At 44.9% G+C, this 17,928-nt stretch overlaps 1 protein-coding gene across 3 annotated transcripts; it reads right to left on the reverse strand.

The window, feature by feature from the left end:
• Positions 1-1,107: 1,107 nt before the first annotated feature.
• LOC122161490 (D-beta-hydroxybutyrate dehydrogenase, mitochondrial-like) lies at positions 1,108-17,883 on the reverse strand. 3 transcript variants are annotated; one of them, XM_042820964.1, is made up of 6 exons: positions 16,552-16,947; positions 15,749-15,850; positions 14,496-14,606; positions 8,217-8,358; positions 4,652-4,804; positions 1,108-3,172 (listed from the first exon to the last, which is right to left on the reverse strand). In XM_042820964.1, exons 1-6 carry the CDS (start codon positions 16,624-16,626, stop codon positions 2,691-2,693), a joined length of 1,065 nt encoding a protein of 354 aa, XP_042676898.1. In that variant the 5' UTR covers positions 16,627-16,947; the 3' UTR covers positions 1,108-2,690. The 3 variants fall into 3 exon arrangements, with proteins under 3 accessions (XP_042676898.1, XP_042676900.1, XP_042676899.1); XM_042820966.1 differs by lacking the exons at positions 15,749-15,850; positions 16,552-16,947 and adding an exon at positions 17,618-17,883; XM_042820965.1 differs by lacking the exon at positions 15,749-15,850 and having other exon boundaries at positions 16,552-16,944.
• Between the last annotated feature and the right edge of the window lie 45 nt (positions 17,884-17,928).

The raw sequence follows: 17,928 nt of genomic DNA on the forward strand, positions 1-17,928 counted from the left end.
TCTAACTGCCTCAGGGAGCAGATTTTAAAACCACGTTTTCTCTGGACAGCAAACAGCTGCTGGAAGATGGGAAGGGAACCGCTCAGTCAGTTTGGCTCTCCCCCGCTGGATCAGAGCTCACGTACTGTACAGAAACATCTGATATTGCTCTTCCACGTCAGCACTCTCACCCCCAGCCATCCATGCAGAGCTCCCAGCAAGGCAGAAATCAGACTGGGCTGTGGCAGCTCACCCGAGCACTTCTCAGAAGGACAGACCAGGGGACTGGGGCTCACATGCTGTGAAATCCTAATGCCGGCTCTGGCATGAGGTCCTCGCATGGCCTTGGGCACTTTTTGGCTTGCAAGTCTCAGTTCTGCCTGTAAGAAATACTAATCCTTATTACCTGACAGCTGTAGCATTTGGATTAATTACATGGAGAATGCTGAGGCAATGAATAACTTGCATCAACACTCTCTCACAAGTCACTTGAGGGAAACCACATAAAATACAAACAGTGGTAATGTGTGTGTTTGCAGAGGCCTTTCTCTGGCTGCCTTTTGCTAATGAAACACAGGGCCTGTGGAACTGTAAGTGCACTGCTGGTCTGGAAATGGCCTTCGCAGCACAGGCAGTGGGCTTGTTGAGACCTCCCTGAACTGGAGAGCTGAGAGACCTAAGCAAAGGCAGCTCAACTTAAGAGGCTTTTTGCTTTACATCCAAGACTGAATACAAACAGCCACCAGGTGCGGCTCCAGAATAGGGATCTTCTGAGGAACCTTTTCTCCGATTGCTTCTTCCCTTCCACTCACTCCTACCAGCAGTCCAGACTGGGAGCTGCTGGAGGAGGGATCTCATTCCTGTCACTGCCTCAGTACAAAGCCACCTTGCAGAGAGGAACTGGCCTGGTAACTGAAGCCATTAACTTGAAAAGCAGCACAAACTTCTCACTGCCCATTTGTCCAAGTAAGCTTGACCAATTCCATTGCCTCTCCTTCTCCTCACCCCATTTTTTACTTCAGTGCTAAAAAAAATGGGTATAATCAACCAACACAAAACTGCTCGGGACACTGAGATGTTCACAGGAGGAAAGAAACGTTGTAGAAATGAGCAGTGGAGACACAGACATGTGCTTTACAAATCTCACAGTTTATTTTCCTCTGTGCAAATTAGTGCTACTTCACATTACTCACATTTCACAGTGCAAGGGGCAGAAGTGATTTCAACACTGCCTAAACAAGCTGCAGTTCGGTAGGACAGTGGAATCATTCTGGGTACCAGATCCCAGACAGCCTCCATGTGATTATGGTCTGAAATAAAAAAAGAACTGCATAGCCAGCATTTTCAGAAATTATTTGTAATACAAGCTACCTCCACGGCATATCCAAAGGAAGCCTGCTGCCTCCTTAGGCCTCACAGCATTCAGTTGTATCCAGTCTCCAAGCAGTTACAAAGAGCAGCATATAAAAGTTTAAGGCACAGTTTCAAAGTCATAGCTATCCAAGACAGATAAGGAAAGAGCAAATTATAAGCTCTTTTCATATTCATTTAATCTCACGTAAGTCAAAACAGAACAAAACTTAGCAGAATGGGAAGCTGGTCCCCTAGAATGACAAGGCAGATCACCACTAGCTGCTTTGCTGGTGTTCACCACTTGGAAAGAGGACATAAGGTGTGAGGTTTGGCAGCCTCAGCACTTGGAAAAATGATTGAATGCCCCAGATATGGCCAACAGGAGAGATCCTCAGGGGTATTTTGCAAAAGCAGCTCGTATCAGTTGTCGTGTCATGAAATTCTGAGGAGATGATTACGTGTGACGTAGAAATTTCATTGTGCAGTATTAATTAAAAAGAAATCCATCACCTGAAACATCCTTCCAGAGCTCGTAGTCAGGCCAAACTGACTGCACACTGTCCTTTTTTCACCTGGTACCTAACACAGCAGTTAAAGGAGCTAAATCTGTTTGCTACATAGATTCAAGTCTGTCTCACACAGCTCATCAGCAGTGGGTGGAAAGATCACTGGCTGAAGGGCAGCTCAGATACCAGGAGATATTACAAGGGCTTTTCCCTGCCTAGTCTGTCTCCAGTTGCTGGACACAGTGCTGGGAGAGAAGAACCCTTCTTTGCAATTGGGTGATGAGGCTGTTTAGAGGCAGTGCTGCTGTTTTCTTGGAAAGAGCAAACAGTTATGGAGCAGCAGAGCTTCCTACCAGTACTGTGAAAACAAAATAAGGCTGTGATTGACCCATTTTTAATCAAATGGAAAACTGCTTTTGTTTCCCATTTTAGCTTCTTCCCTATGAGACATCTCATAGCAACAGCTTCACTCTGCTATTAGCAGCCTATCCTTGTAAGGAAAACCAAGAGCCCAGTAATTAGTCCAATTTATCACTAGGGGAGCTCAGCTGACCTAGTTACAATAGCCACATATTTGATCTGTTATGTTAACCTTCCTCTGTCTTCTCCACAGTCAAAAGCAAAACACCTTTCAACTTCAATCAGGACAGTGGGGGATACAAAGACCAAGGGAGGAGACAGTAAAGACAATTACCCTCCGCATCCCGCAACGCAAGATGCGAAGCCATAACCCAATCAAACTGAAGACACAAACATCTAAAGAGGAGATGCACCAGCAATTAGTACAGGACTAAGTCAGCTCTAAACTGTGCGTACATACAAGCCCTGGAAGGATGTTTGAAGGATGGCCGTTCACAGTGTGGCTCCAGGAATGTAAAGCCAGTCAGCAATGGCAGTGGGCAGATGAGTCATGACTTGCAGTCTCACCCACCAGTAGGTCTCCATGGGATTGTAGCGGTTGCTTGGGTGTGCGGAGACGAGCGCGTTGGTGATGTCATTCAAGACAAGAGACATGTCCTTCAGGCCGCTGTTAACAAAGGACTTCATCGTGGCCACGTGGCGAGTGAAGTACTCCCTGCCATAGTCCTCCCGCACGGTGTTGCTGGCTCCACTCCACAGCACCTCGGCCTGCTTGTCGATGCCGCCCTCTGTCAGGATGCCGGTCGCTGCCACGAAGTTACTGGGCTCGATGAGGATGACTTTGACTCCCCAGCGATACATCTCCTGCCGGAGGCAGTCAGAGAAGGCGGCCACCCCAAACTTGGAAATGCAGTAGCAGGAGCGAGATGGGCTCACCATCCGTCCTAACATGCTTGTGATATTCACTACACGGCCTGGAGAGGAAAGAGCAATGAGAAATGACTGACTGGTTGTTCCCAGTGAGGTCGGCATGGGCTACAGGAGCAGCAGTGACGACGTTCTAGTAAAAAGGTGCTTTGTTGGATGGCACTGATTTGCGAAATCTGTATCTTGAAGTAGTGTCCAAATCTTCTGTCAGGAGTCTCTCCAGACTCAAGCAGGCCAGCCTCAGCTCTGACCTCTTCAGTGGGTTGTCCACATACCTGCCTATGTACAGATAAGGATGTACAAAGCATACAAGACATCTTCTTCCTTCTAATTTCCAAGTCAGTCAGTATCTGTATCTTCTCAGGCTACTAGCTGTATGCTCTTACACCAGCGTTCGCCAGTAGAACCAGTGGAAGAACCTGCAGCACAAGAGCTGTAATTTTCTCACCTCACTGGCTGGCCAGGACTGCCTACAGCATGGGATACATGGAGAAGAGACTTGATGTGCTTCTGTCTGTGGCGCAGCAAAGAGCATTTGTTCAAACGCTTATGAGCAGCCCACGTCAGCCTAACAGCAGAGCCCTGGCAGCTTGTGCTAGATCACTGTCTGAGGGCAGTGGTAGTAGCAGTCACCCCTCCGTGGGGAACTGTCCTTCCCTCACCAAGTGTAGGATTACAGCTTCAGCTACGCTTATAAGACAGGCCCTTGAAATCTCATCAGCTATTCCCGCAAAGAGGATTTTCACAGCCATGGAGTATGACACCTTTCTGCAGTTTGAAACTTTAGCTGAGAAACAAGTGGGTGGCCCTGTTCTCTCATTACAGAGCAAAGCAAAGTTTGGAGGGACTGTGAGAACCACTTACTGATCTGAAGGATAAGTGGCATTCTGTAGTAAGACGGGGCTTGTTTAGTGGGTACTTTCTGGAAATGGTATCCGAGCAATCTGCTCAATATAGCCTCTTTCTGTCCTCATAGAACATATAGCTGTACCAGCATTCTCCCACACACACTAAATAAAGAAGTTCTTCAGAGCTTTGCTCTTCCCCCCCCCCCCTATAAAATAGAATTTTGATGGTAACCACCTTTTTGTACGCTATATAAAATGGCTGTTATGGATTCATTTATTCCATGACTACTCCTCTGCAATCATCTGTGAGCTGAGTAACATGAAGGGAAAGATTCAGCCGTCCAAACTTAAGCACTCATGGTGACTTTGGAAACCAGAAGCATCTTTTTTATGGCCTCCAGACACTTTTTCTAAAGGTGGCTCAAGTTCTGCTGTCATCTCTGCCAGCAATGCTTGGAGGTCTTTGATATCCCAGAACGTTTAAGATCACACCTGCTGTGTAGTGCTTAGACGCCCCCCCTGTTTGGAACACAATACATCAAACAATGCTGTCTATTTTGCCTGCATGCCACAGACCCCTTGGCATTCTTTGAAGCAATCTGGTTCATACATTTTAGCTACGCTTCTTTGCTGCGTGGCAAAATATCCATGAACCTTCCCACACTACCCAGCATATACCTTTAGCTCTGCGAATGAGGGGCAGAAAAGCCTTTGTCACCCTCACGGTGCCCCACAGGTTGATATCTGCCACCTCCTTGTAGTTGTCTAAACTTGTAAATTCCACCTCTCCAAAAGTTGAGACACCAGCATTGTTCACCAGGCCCCACAGACCTGCCAACAACAAAAAAAAAGGTTAAAGAATGGAACAAGGAAGAATGTCACAGAGAAGCACTTCAGAATGTCACAGAGAAGCTCTCTTCACAGTAACCCAACACCTTGACAAAGAACTGGACACTTTCATAGAAAAAAAGTTATAGACAAAAACCCAGCAAGGAGAGAAATTATCCTAAAGATAACAGATATCAAATTTATAGGGCTTATTTGAAGCTTCTGGGATTGTGAGAGGGGTCCACAAGCATAGCAATCCTGAATGTCTCCTCTAAGGCCAGAGGCTGTACTTTGTCTCTGTATGGTTGAATCCTGTTGGCCCTCTTTTATACCTTTTCTAAGTCCCAGGTTTGACTTCTCTCATGGACTTTATCACGCCCTCCTGCATTCTGAAGAGGGTTGGACTTTCCCTCAATTAAGCAAACAAAAAAAAACAGAAAGAAAACAACTATCTTAGATCTCTACATCTTCTTCACAACTCTGGGATGTGATGCACTACCTGGGAAAGCATGCAGCATTGATCTGCAGGATCATGGCCAGTTACCAGCTCCTGGACTTCAGTCCAGATATTTGGACTCCCTCAATCCTAACTATTGCAGGACATGGCAAATTTACAACCAACCCTTAAACTACTAGAATTAAAAATTGAGCTTCTATTGTGCATGCAGTCCCATCAAGATTAAATAGACTGCACTTATCACAAGCTCCTGCACTCAGCCCCTTACATGCCCAAGATTTAGCAGGTCACTGAGCATTTGAGCCTTTGAAGTTATTACTGTAGGAATCCCCATGGCAAATACTTTAGGGTGGAGTCGACACTTTGTGAAATTGCTGAAGCACAGGACTATGCAGCCATAAACTGCAGTAAGAACAAACAGAAAAGCTGGAACAAGATAAGAATTGTCCTAATTAGCTGTCCTGATGTTGCTATTTTTTGTGTAAGTAGCAAGCTTGAATTGGGGCTCCATTCTACTTTCCGACCCTCTTCTTAGTACTAAGAACACACTTAGGAATGGGAAATAACATTTGTGTACAGCTCAGGAGCTCAGACACAGCTATCACAAGTCCCCATGCCATGCCACTGTGACACAAACTTACCAAACTCTGAAAAAAATTGGGCTGTTTGCCCAGCCTCTGTTCCACATCTCCTCTGCTCTCATGTATGAAAGTCTTCCAGCCTAGATTTATTTGTGGTGAGATAGTAACCACATATTTTACTAAATACAGTCTAAGCAAATTGCAACATTCCCCTATTCGCCCAATAAATGTCAATAGAATGTATTTTCCTGGTTCATTTTAAAAGCCCAACCTGCCCTTGCTAGGCTGGCTTTCATGATGGCGATGGTAGCCCTCCCTGTCCTCCCACAGCTGGGAAGCTGAGTTTACTTTCCCTGAAAGCTTTTGGCCAACCCATGTAGAAGGGAACAGAGGAAGTCATGTCCTACCCAGTGATAACCATACATTCCCTCACAGTCTATCCCAGTCAGGCCACGCAGAACAACGAGCTAATACTTAAATGGTCACAAGGCTGTTTGCAGGACAGTGGTGTGTTTATAGAGCACAGCCTTATCACTATTACTTCTTTAATGTCAATAATGCAGTGGGAACTACATAACTCTGAAGACAAACAGTGGCACTCCCAACATCAGAATGAGTTTAGCTTTATGTACACAGTGGAAAGAGGTAGAGGAGTCTAACACAAGAACTGTTCTGTGCTACCTCCTTCAGGGCTACACTTGGTGTGCAACACACCTCAGTCTGAATACAGACTGTATTCCAGTATGTTACTGAGCACTATTTATGAGTAAGCTCCAACCCTCAGTCACATGCCTCCCAAAAAGAGGTCTTTACTGCTTTGCAGTCTGTGCTGCAGCAACCAACGACAAGGTAAGGCTCTCAAGAGCAGGAGGAACCGGTCCAACTTGCTGAACAAGGGCACAAGCTCTCACTGTTCATTTTGCACACAAGATTTTGTGAACAGTGCTGCATTTATAGGAGCAACAGAGCTGCCCCCTTACAAGTTATCTCACAGTGGGAAATGGCACCGTGCCACCACTGCTGCTGCTGGGTTCTTCAGGAAAAGCTTGAGAAGCTATGAAATGTGTGACGAGGGCTGGATGATTGCGTAGGAAGAAAAATCATGCAAAGCACGTGTGGGAACAGAGCTTGTATGTAACTCCGTTTCATATGCTTCTTTTAGGAGGAAAGGTGTGCTACATAATTTGCGAGAAGATTAGAGCTGTCATTTGCTAGCTTTAGGCATTTATATGAATTAGGACAGGCTCACGGTAGCCTCATCCAAGCCTCAGGAGCAGTCACCATCCAGCCACACAACCCATTAATGCTGGAGACACAGATGTGAAACTTCACCCTCAGCCAAGCACTGTAGCTGCTGCCCAGCTTGTTATTCACACAGAGGCTGCACAGAAACCCAGAAAGGGCAAGAAAGCCTCACAGCCTCATTATGTGGGAAGAGGTGAGGCCTCACACAGGCCCTGGTTGTAAGCTCATATCCCACTGCCAAACCATTCACAGAAGCTGTCTGAAGCCCAATCTAGGAGCCAAGCTGTGCTGCAGCAGCAGTGCAATGTCACCCTTCCCCAGGTACCTCTCCTCCATTCAAGCCCAAGTGCAAGGGTAGACATGGAGCATCCTGCCACCTGTATCTTGAGCTGTCTGCACTCTCATGGGCTGCTCTTCTCCTGCCTTCCCACTCCACACACATTCCCAAGCAAGAAGAAACATGAAAGAATTGTCTTCTTTTGCATGCTCCTAAGGCCCCTGAATTGGACTTATACTTGAGGCTGCATGCAGATTAAGGTGGTCTGTGCTGAGCCTATCTTGAATTCTGTCTCACATCACTGCTAGAGAGTTGCATGGCAAATTGAAAGCATGGACTGGCACAGATGAAAAACGATCTAGATTTGGGTCCAGGTCAGTTTTATGGACCAGATCAACACCTGATCACACAAGCAGGTTGTACCAATATAGCAATAAGCAGCCAGGGGCCATGACCTCTCCATAAGCAGGACTGCTATAGAAAAATCTGTGAAGCTGTAACAGGAGCATCAGAAGAGAACCAAGGTCTTGCCATCCTATGTTACTATGGTCACTCAGAGAAATAAGTTCTTAAGGACATGCTGCTACTCATCACTTTTTACAGGATGTAAGGTTAGAGTCTTACCATCTAAGCCAGTCTTGGTCTCTCATTCTGGTACTGATGTGCTGGCCACATGGGAATTCCCACTGACCCAAATACAGCACTGCCTGACCTTTAGGCCTTCAAGCTTGTTAATCATGTTTTGGCATTGCAGCACAGGAACAACCTGGCCAGAGTTGGGCCTGATCCATAGGAAGGATTCCGTGAGTGCACCGAAGAATCATCTGGCCCAGAAAAACAAAGATTCCCACACACCTTCCTCTGGGTCTTTCAGGGTCTTCTTCACATAATCCACAGCCTCAGCCACCTCCTGGTCGCTGCACACATTCATCTGCAGCACTTTCATGCGATCTGACTTCATGTCCTTCAGCTCCCTGGCTCCGTCTCCATTCTTATCCTGCTCAGCAGAAAAGAAAGATGTCTTGCTAAGGCAGGCGCATTCACAGAGACAGGAAATACCACCTACTGAAACTGCATGCAGAGGTGTAAACCTGGTACAGAAACAGGCACACAAGACACACTGTGCAACCCATGGCTATAATCTGTCCCCTCCAGCACAGGGAGGGAACATCTACATCATGACCCACTGCTCTGAAGGGCCAAAGCCCTTCGTGTTTGCTCCTCATGTGAAGGGTTTCACAATCATAACAACGTCAAATAATGCGTCAGCTCAGGATAACTTGCAGGTAGCTCTCTGCTGCCCCAATCCCCATGCTCATAGGTAACTCAGCAAACATTATACACAGATCAGAGGCTGCTTTTCTAGGCTTAACAGCAAAAGGCTAATTAGGTACCTTACTCATCTAATTCCAAAATATTGTTTAGCTTCTAATGAGATAGTAGTGTCAGAAGGCAAGACACTAGGGTCACCTACCAGCAAACAGTTTGATGCTACAGGATACAGCAGAAAGCCTATAACCTACATAATAGTAATATTTTGCACTAAATATGCAGCAGAACAGCATGCACAGTAAAGCATGAACAGTGAAGATGTCTATAATTTTGTCTTGTGTGGCTGAAGCATGAAAGGAGGAAGTTCTGTCCAAAGAAACAAGAACAAGGCTCTACCAGTAATATGATGGCTTCCTTTCTCTCCTTTTCCTTTCTTCTGTCTTTTCTGCAAGGTACTTCTCTCCTTCTCAAGACTTCATTATTAAAGAATGATATGGAAATGTTTGAGAAAAGTAGTGTACAATTAACTTACAATAATGAAGATAATTTTATGAGCCCTTAGCTTCTTATCAGCTTACTGCTGTTACCATCAGACAATCTGTTACTACTTGTTGGTTGGTTTTTGGTGTTTTTTTTTTTGCATACCAAACTTAAATGTGGTTTGTGTTTCAAATTTTACCTGGTCACTTCCAAACAGGATTGATAGCCAAGTTCAGCTATCATACAAAAAAAAAAAGAGACTGAATAGAGCACAGATTAGCCACGCAGTTCCTCAGCAGGCTCAAGATACAGCTCACCAAACTACTCCCTGAATTACAGGATCTGCCTTGTTAGGGAGGAAGAAGTTATGAATAGTGAGTCACATGCCTGGCTGCCACTCTTCCTTTAGTACTGGATACCAGCACCCACCCACAGCACAAGGGCAAACAAGGAGAGCAACACGCTGCCTGCACAGCAAAGCTAATGTAAAACTGTAACCACTTGTTTTTCTACAGGCATCTCAAGCTACCTATTCAATGAGCACAGCATAAACCACCCTGCCTCTACCTTCAGCTCGGTGAACAGTGACATGTTATGAAGGAAAAGAGCTGAAATTCCATCCAGGCATTGAGATGGGTTCCCCTGTTAATATGAGCATATGATTACTCCAGATTTATGGCAACAGTAGGAGTCTGCTTCTGTCCCTATGGCTGCAGATCACATCACAACTGACCTATTTCAAGGTATCACAAAAAGAAAGACTTGAAGTTTTCCAGTGCACAGTGACTCTTATCCAGCCATGAAAGGAATCTCTAAAGTGACATTACAAGGAGTTAACAACACAGTCATCAAAATACTATATTCCCTTTGAAATGAGTGAAGGCTGTGTGATGTCTCACTGTATTTCTGGAAGATGCTCTTGCATCTCAGCTCTGAATTACACAAAGTTCTGAAGAAGTTTACTGTATCTCACTGCAAACAAACAACCACAGCTGTAATCACAGAGCACAGAACACACATTTCCCTGTGTTGCTTTTCTTTTTCTTTTTTTTAATCTTTCATAGTCTTCATGATATAAAGAAATAGTTCCACTGTTTGGTTGGTTGGTTTTTTGAGAAAAAACTTGCAGATCAGCAACTTAAAAGCTCAATATAAGTGTATTATTCACACTGAAACATATTTTCCCCTATTCCACTGCAACTCCATCTGCAAAGTTACCTTCCCAGCTACAAGTTAATTGCTGTTGACAAAACACAGTGATCTTGGAAGACTGATTTCAGCAAGAAGACACCATTCCAGACACCATTTAGCTATAAAACCAATAGCTCAGGGCACCTCAGGGACAGTGAGCACACTGTACAGTTCATATGCTCCCACGGTTCCCCCTCATTTTTGAAGGCTGGTTTTGAACCTGGCATTTGTTCTTCTTCACACACTGGCTGGTTCCTCTATCCTTGCAATTCTATCCAAGCTGCCACCAGAATGGGGGGGACAACATCTTGGTCCCATTGGCAGTGCTGGCCCTGGCAAGGCTTTGGGCACTTGCAGCGATTTCTGGGAATTGAGAAGCAACAAATCCAGTGCTGAGTACCATTGGCGAGCTGCCACCTATCCCACTGGCACCCTCCCACTCCTCATCCCTGTGCTCCTTCTCCTCACATGTGCCTCAGACCTACCCACACCACGCAGCAATTCAGGCACAGCTTTGCTGTGACTGCTTCCCAGAGCGAGATGTGACACGGCTCAGCAGGACATGGGCTGACTCATGGGGTTTGCATCCTCCTGTCACCTTCAGTTCCCTCACTGCTGCCTACCCACCCATTCCTTCTCCACATTTCCCCAGGAAAAAACGCTTGTATTTGTCATTACTGGATTTCAGCTATTTGTTTTCAGATCGCAACTGATTTATTGGCATCATTTTGAATACTGCTCCCTCAGGGACCTGCAATCCTCCCTGCTTGATACTACGTATTTATTTTTCCTCTGTGTCAACTGTGTTCCAGGGCACTTCCAAGAAGATTTCACTGGGACTGAACAGCAGTCACAGGCTTAGAGTGTAAGTTTGCTCGTCAGACTATGAGGGACTGCATCAGAAGCCTTATTTGAGGTGTATTTATTCCTTCCCCTTTAACCACGCTGCTGCTTAGCCAGAATGAGATTAGGCTGACACGGCACAACCTGTTCCCAGTGAACTCGTACAGCACACATGACACTGTGATCTAGGCATTCATCACACTGACAGTTCTGTGTGTTGCAGCTTCATCTCATGTGCAGGAGGTAAGCTGCCTGGTTGATAACCTCACAGGTCTGCCTCCTTTTGAGAGACAAGTACAGCATCTGCCCTTTTTCAGCCTTCTGGAAATGCCCTACCTTCAAGAGTTCCTGAAGATATTACCCATGGTAGAAACCACTTTGGTTCACCCTATCAATGCTCTTTTGGGACATTTATTACATTAAGAAAAACTTATTTCCCCATGAGGGTGGTCAAACACTGGAACAGGCTCCTAGGAGGTAACTGATGCCCCAGACCTGTCAGTGTTCAAAAGGAATTTGGATCACATCCTCTATAATGTGTTAACTTCTGATAAGCAACCAGGCAGTTGGACTACACGATCTCTGAAGGTCCTTTCCAACTGACCTACTCCATTCTATTTAATCAGGCCTTTCTGTGACCAGTAGTACATCATGAAACCTTTAATTCTCAGCACGAAAGGGAGTAAGCAATGATGGAGTAACTAGGTGTGAACTAACAGGCTGCCACCTACTTTGGGACAACTGCCCCCAGACCTGTTCTGACCCTGCAGTGAACCTACAACAGCTCAGGTGTTCTTTGATGACAGGGTAAGTTGCTTTGCATCTGCCATAAGTAGTTTCATGTACACAGCCAATTCTCACAGGCATCCTTAACCACACTGCATACGCACAGCTTGACTTACCAATAATTACTCACATGCTCCTATCTTACTCTTCACTAGTGATCTTACCTAACAGCTCTCTGCCTTCACTGCTGTCTCTTACTTCATTTGGACCCATCACCCTTTTCTGCTCTGTGCTTCCTTTTCTTGGAAGAGCCAGCTCTAGATTTCATCCCAAACACTTTCTACCATTAGGTTTTCAGCAACCTCCTGCTCAAAGTTCTGAGGACACTTTCCCCCACCAACCATCTAAAACCCAAAGCTGTTCCCGCTCTCTACCTCTTCAGGATCAAAGCACTCATTTAACATCTTAAAAGTCATGTGCAGACCAACTATGATTGCTGATGAATTTCCCACTCACACAGTTCAAGCGGGGATCACAACAATTTTGGCTGTCAGTAAAAAGCTGCCAGACCAGATCACAGAGGATGCCAGCAGCTGCCAGGCCACTCTGGGAACAAGTAATAGTACATAATCAGAAATATATATCATTTTTAGTGTCAGTAAAGTGAGCAAACAAGGCTCATATTGTGTGCACTTTAATTTTTTATGCATCTTCAAATCCAGTCTGTTCCTGTCTGCTGTGCAAAAGCATTGCTGCCTTCTGAAAGAGCCTCCTCAGAACCCCTGTCACCTCTTTTCTGTTTCCTACACCTGCTCTTGTAGAAAGCGAGCACCTGACTTGCTATCACTACAAAGACAGACACCCCAAAGTAGCAAATGACATGATCACTGAAGGATTTACAGAGCCTCCACATGGAAATTTCCAAACAATGGCAGCTTTCCAAGAGGGATTGTTTGTTCTCATATTACACAATATGTCAGCTGATAACTTTCCCTGCTGGTCTGGAGGAAGAACGTAACCTCCGCTGAAATCACACAGGCAAGGATGGCCACACTGCTTTTCCACTGTTCTTGCCCTTCACAATTTTCATCAACCTGTGGTCATCACTCTGAGCATCTGGACTGGAACAGACATATTCAAATAGCATCTATTCCACTGAGAAGTAGTAAGAGAGCAAAACCAAAGAGTTCCACTATCTATTTAACGTCATCCGTTAGCACTAGAAGTGATGATTGTTACACTGTCAACTGAATTCACTTATTACATTTGATTGACTTCCCTCCTATTTTGGCTTAAGGAAATAGGTAAGTCAGTTTTCCTCTCTAACTCTCCAGTGCGTGTACTGATGTGTTAGAAGCAGCACTTGCACCAAAAGAAAATAAAACATCTAAGAAATAACTGAAATAAAGACATGAAGTACCATTAAGAGAGATGGCAAATGACAGCACTGGACAATACTGGAATTAAAACGCTCTTTCTGGTTAAGAGTCACCAGCGGAACTCCCCAAGGACAAACCTCATTCACTGTTTTTCATCAGTGACTTTCATCCATAACACAGGAGGGTGCATGACAAAAATCAAAGGTACAGAGAAGCACGGCATAACATGGATGGCCATGAAGAATGAAGTAAAAGAACCGGACAAAAATTAGAGTGTGAAATAAACCACAGAAAAGCCGGTTACGAGCCTGGCACTCATTTCGATTGGTGTGTTTAAGGCAACGGACAATGTTTAAGAGAAATTATGTGGGCAACTTTGTTTAGACTAGATAACAAATGTTGAGAGAAGCTTTGAGCACATTGTCGTTCCATCCAGGGAAGAGATAAGAAACTAAAGATCATTTGATAGACAAACGAGCGGGCATGAACTGATCTTAAACAATTAATGCTGGAAATTACATAAGTTTTGATAATCTAAAGAGGAAAAAAAAGAATAAAACTTCAGATGGAAGTGGATCGTGCCCAATTTATGGAGGATTACACAACATGATTACCTGCAAGAACAGGGACTGGACTGACAGCTCTGCAGCCCCTTCTGATTCAGCGTGCCTAAACTTATCTCTTGCAATTGATACTACCTACCAAGTAAAATGACAGAAGGTGAGACCTACAGGTATCAGAAGGGTACAGTTAGTTGGTTTGCTCATCTATCCAAACAGCAGACAGCTTTCAGAAAAGCTGGAGAAGCACTTTGGAGATAAACCCAACCAAGGCAGCTTGGAGAGAAGTTTGAGTAAAATGTCCTTAGAGGACTGTGATAGAATGAGAAATAGCAACAGAGATGCCTGAGAAGACAGAAAAGCATGGTGCCATAGCAATTTTGAATCACCAGATTTATTGTGTATTTTGAGACGTTCCAGAAGCAACCTCAAACCTTGCACACTGTTGTGCAAGCTACTGTACAGACATGCAGCTACAGACAGTCCCTGCCCTAAAGAGCTCAGAATTACAGGAACAAGATTCAACAGGTGGATGAAGCAACAGAACATACATAAAATCTCTCCCCACCTTACCTCCCACGGGTTTTGGATTAGGACAAATGGAAGCTGCTGATAAAAAGGCTGTTACTTGAGAAAAATTTTTCTGTAGTCCCAGAAGAATTTTGATCAGTATTATTACTCACCGCTAGCAAGCATCCAGCAAAAACAGTAAATCCCTTTGCATGAAGCTGTTTTGCCAAGGCATGTCCAAAACCTTTGTCACAGCCTGTTATGAGCACTGCCTTCCCTTCAGCCTGTATGGGAAAAGACAATATGTTATCATCAGACACTGCAATCCTGCAGGTACCAGCAGCATTGAGCTACACAGCAAAAGAGCAGTTACAGACCTGCAGCCAGTGTTTAGAAGGTACAGCTAGCAATTAAGAGGCTGTATGGCTGATACGTGGACTCTGTGTGGGGCTGAGCTCACCTGACCTAAGCTATCTGAAAGATGGCCATTCATGTTAGCAGTCAAACATCCTTGTGAAATCCACAGAGAAGGAAAGGCAGCCCCTATAGAACACCTCAGAACCTATCCGGAAGAGCTGGGATAACTTCCCTCCAGACCAGAGGGAGCTCAGATAACCATCTCAGATCTGGTGAACCACTGTGGACAAGTACCACTCTCAAAGCAGCAATAACCTAAATGCAACAAAGCCTGGTCATATTTCTCTGCAGCTCAGCTCTCTCCCTGTGCATGATGGTGGGCACAGACTCAAGTCACAATGACCAGTGACCTGTTTCACTGCAAACTAGATCCAGTGATTTTATGGAACTCCTGCTGGAGCAACCAGCACAAAGGTGTAGGTGAGATTCCTGTGTAGAAAAATAACCAGCTCCCAACTACCATGAAATCCTAAGTTTATTTTATCACTGGTCTGTAACAACTTGTGTTATCTTGATACCCTAGCTAAAACTGCAGCTATCAAGTATCAGTGGCCAAAACTGCACAGACATGTTTTAAAATAAATGAGTGATCTATCAGCTCATAGGCTTATGAGAAAGAACAGCATAGAAAAAGTTACGATGACAGTATGTCATCTGTCCAATCAGCACAGCAGCTCTTTCGACTGCAGTGACTATTGTCTGTACCCTTCTTACTCCCACTCTATGCAGTACTTTTCATGCTGTATTTTAGCAGGAGTGTGACTACAGCTTAGGGCTTCCTTTTGAAGCACTGAACTCTTAACAGGAACCGTTTGTCAAATCCCGCAGTTCCCTCCTACATTATTATCTTTTGACTGACAGCTAAATTGAGAGAGAAGATTTGATACTACATCTGCTTTGACATAACAGGCTTGTGATAGTTCTGAAAACAGAACTCAAAATCCCGAATAGAGTTCCATACCAAAACATTGCACATTCATCCTCTTTCTTTGCTTGAAAGCCATCTTACCCTCTCTTTGGCACTGCTGTGAAGCAGTGAACTCTTGAGATGTTTCTCAACCAGCAGCCACCCAAGTGCAGTGCTCCAGACTGTTCCAAACAGAAACTCTATCTGTCAGGTGATAACGTGACATGGCAATTAATGCCTGGAGAATGCAGTAAGGAAGTGAGGTCACTTCCATCTCAGCAAAGGCATTCACTACTAAAATTCCCCACTGCCACATTAATGGCATCTGGAATACGAATATTTGTATTTTATACTACCTATGTAGGAATTTCATCATTTTGCCCAACCACTGTTTCAGACAGAAATCAGGCAACCCCCAGTGCTCTGATCCCTTGTTCTGCTGACATGCGGTAGTGAAATGGCAATAAGGGATAACTGCAGGGTGACAGTGATCAGTTACTGCACATACTTAAATGAGGGCAACAGGCAAACGAGCAACGCCCTCTCCCATCCACAACTTATTGTTTCAAAGGACAGTCAAGAAGTGAAGCTGAAGTGAGAACTGATGAAAAGTCTGTCCTGCATTTATCACATCAACACCCACACGAACACTGACTCCTATAGTCAGACAAAAATGCACCCAGCTACAGACTAGTTCTACTGAACTGTTAAAGATAACTACAGCTAAAGGACATAGGCTGAATGAGAACCAGATATAGTGCTCAGTCTTAACCTACAGTGACACAATTTCAAGAAAAACGAGGATCAATAATGAACCAGATCACAGACCTGCCAAAGTTACTTCCCACGTTAATTCAGCAACCGGACCCTTAAAGAACACACCTTTCTTCTTTTTACTGCCTTACCATTTGCTTTTGAGTCCTGAACACAAAGAACTTCCAGAAAGCAGAGGAAATGAGCAGGACATAAAGAGCCCTCATCACATCCAAAGACCAGAACAGGCGAAAGGAGAAGTGCACCCCTCAGCCAAAGGCAGCTGCCTCCTCAGTCAGCTGGTAAGGGCAGGTACATGAAATAAGGGAAGACCCATCTATAAATGGCTGGGCTGTGTTCCTATCTTCATCGAGTTTAACTCACAGCAGCTGTTTAGTTTTCTCTGGTTAAAACAAACAAACAAGCAACAACACAACAAACCAACCACCAACATGTATGCAAAAAAACAAGGATAGGGAAAAATCCTCCCAGCAACCTACAGTGACCAGAAAGGTGAGAAACAATTTACAGTACAGAAGGCTCCTGTGATCATTTTTGCAAATGCAAATTTGTTCATTTGTCCTGTGATCATTATTTGTTATTATACTCAGAGGCACACACACTCCATAAGCTTTTCCTACTGGGATACGAATGCTTTGTTAAACAGCAGAAGCTTTTATCTATGTAGGTAATCTATCCAAAGTGTACACGTTTATTGCAATAGAAATTAAGCAAAGTTACTTTGTCAGCCCTAGTCTTCCCACAGTTTCAGAGCTTGCCCTGTCTCTTTCCTTTTCTACTTTGTGCCATGTTATTTTCCACATTCTGTTGCCTTGGAGGACCTCCCTGATCATTTCCTTGTTATCAGGTACGTTAATTTGAAGATAAGAACAGCAGTTACATTGTAAACTTTCCTTGTTCCTTATTTCCAGAGTTAGGAACTCGGGGCTTTCAATCCCAGGAAGAGAAACTGAAGATGTTCTCTAAAGAGGTCTTTTTCCTAACATGCAGAAACCCCTGCCTGCAGAACAGCCACCAGTCACAAAATTCCTTTGCTAGAGAAATCTCTGAATTATTAACTTTCCTGCAGTTCTGGCTAGCACGGATTGCCTGGTTACGATGCACAGGCACTGTCACTGCTTCAGTACAATAAACATTCACAGGGCAAAGTCGTATAGGCAAGTTAAAGCACAAGAAGCCAGGCACAAGTCATCACACCTGGAAGGCCTCCAAAGGCAAAGGCTGGAGGCCAACTCGTGTGCCATCCATCACCTTCATGATGGACAGACACCAAACTGCTCCTTGGCTCTCTGGAGAAGGCCGCGGTGCCACCTCTACTCAGGTACTGCCAGCCAGGGGTTCCTCGTGGCACAGAAGGCAGAGGATGGCTATGGGAAGCGCCACGTGGAAGGCAGTGAAGCAGGAGCACGGAGCTGGATCCCGGCTGCCTCAGAGCGGGCAGGAGCTGCGGATCCCTCCTGCAGCACAACCAGGAGCCGAGCTCACCGAGAGCACCCGGCCGGGCTTCT

Source organism: Centrocercus urophasianus, unplaced genomic scaffold, assembly GCF_019232065.1.
Source record: "Centrocercus urophasianus isolate 14NV4802_14NV808 unplaced genomic scaffold, USGS_Curo_1.0 seq_19, whole genome shotgun sequence".
NCBI classification, from domain to species: Eukaryota; Metazoa; Chordata; class Aves; order Galliformes; family Phasianidae; genus Centrocercus; species Centrocercus urophasianus.

What these genes read in the sequence shown, in the direction of transcription:
- LOC122161490 (XM_042820964.1), bottom strand. Translation starts at nt 16,626, where the DNA reads ATGAGGGCTCTTTATGTCCTGCTCATTTCCTCTGCTTTCTGGAAGTTC. An exon ending in TTGCTGGATGCTTGCTAGCG is followed by an intron (nt 8,359 to 14,495) that starts GTGAGTAATAAT and finishes TCTGCTGAGCAG; the next exon opens with GATAAGAATGGAGACGGAGC. An exon ending in CCTGAAAGACCCAGAGGAAG is followed by an intron (nt 4,805 to 8,216) that starts GTGTGTGGGAAT and finishes TGTTGTTGGCAG; the next exon opens with GTCTGTGGGGCCTGGTGAAC.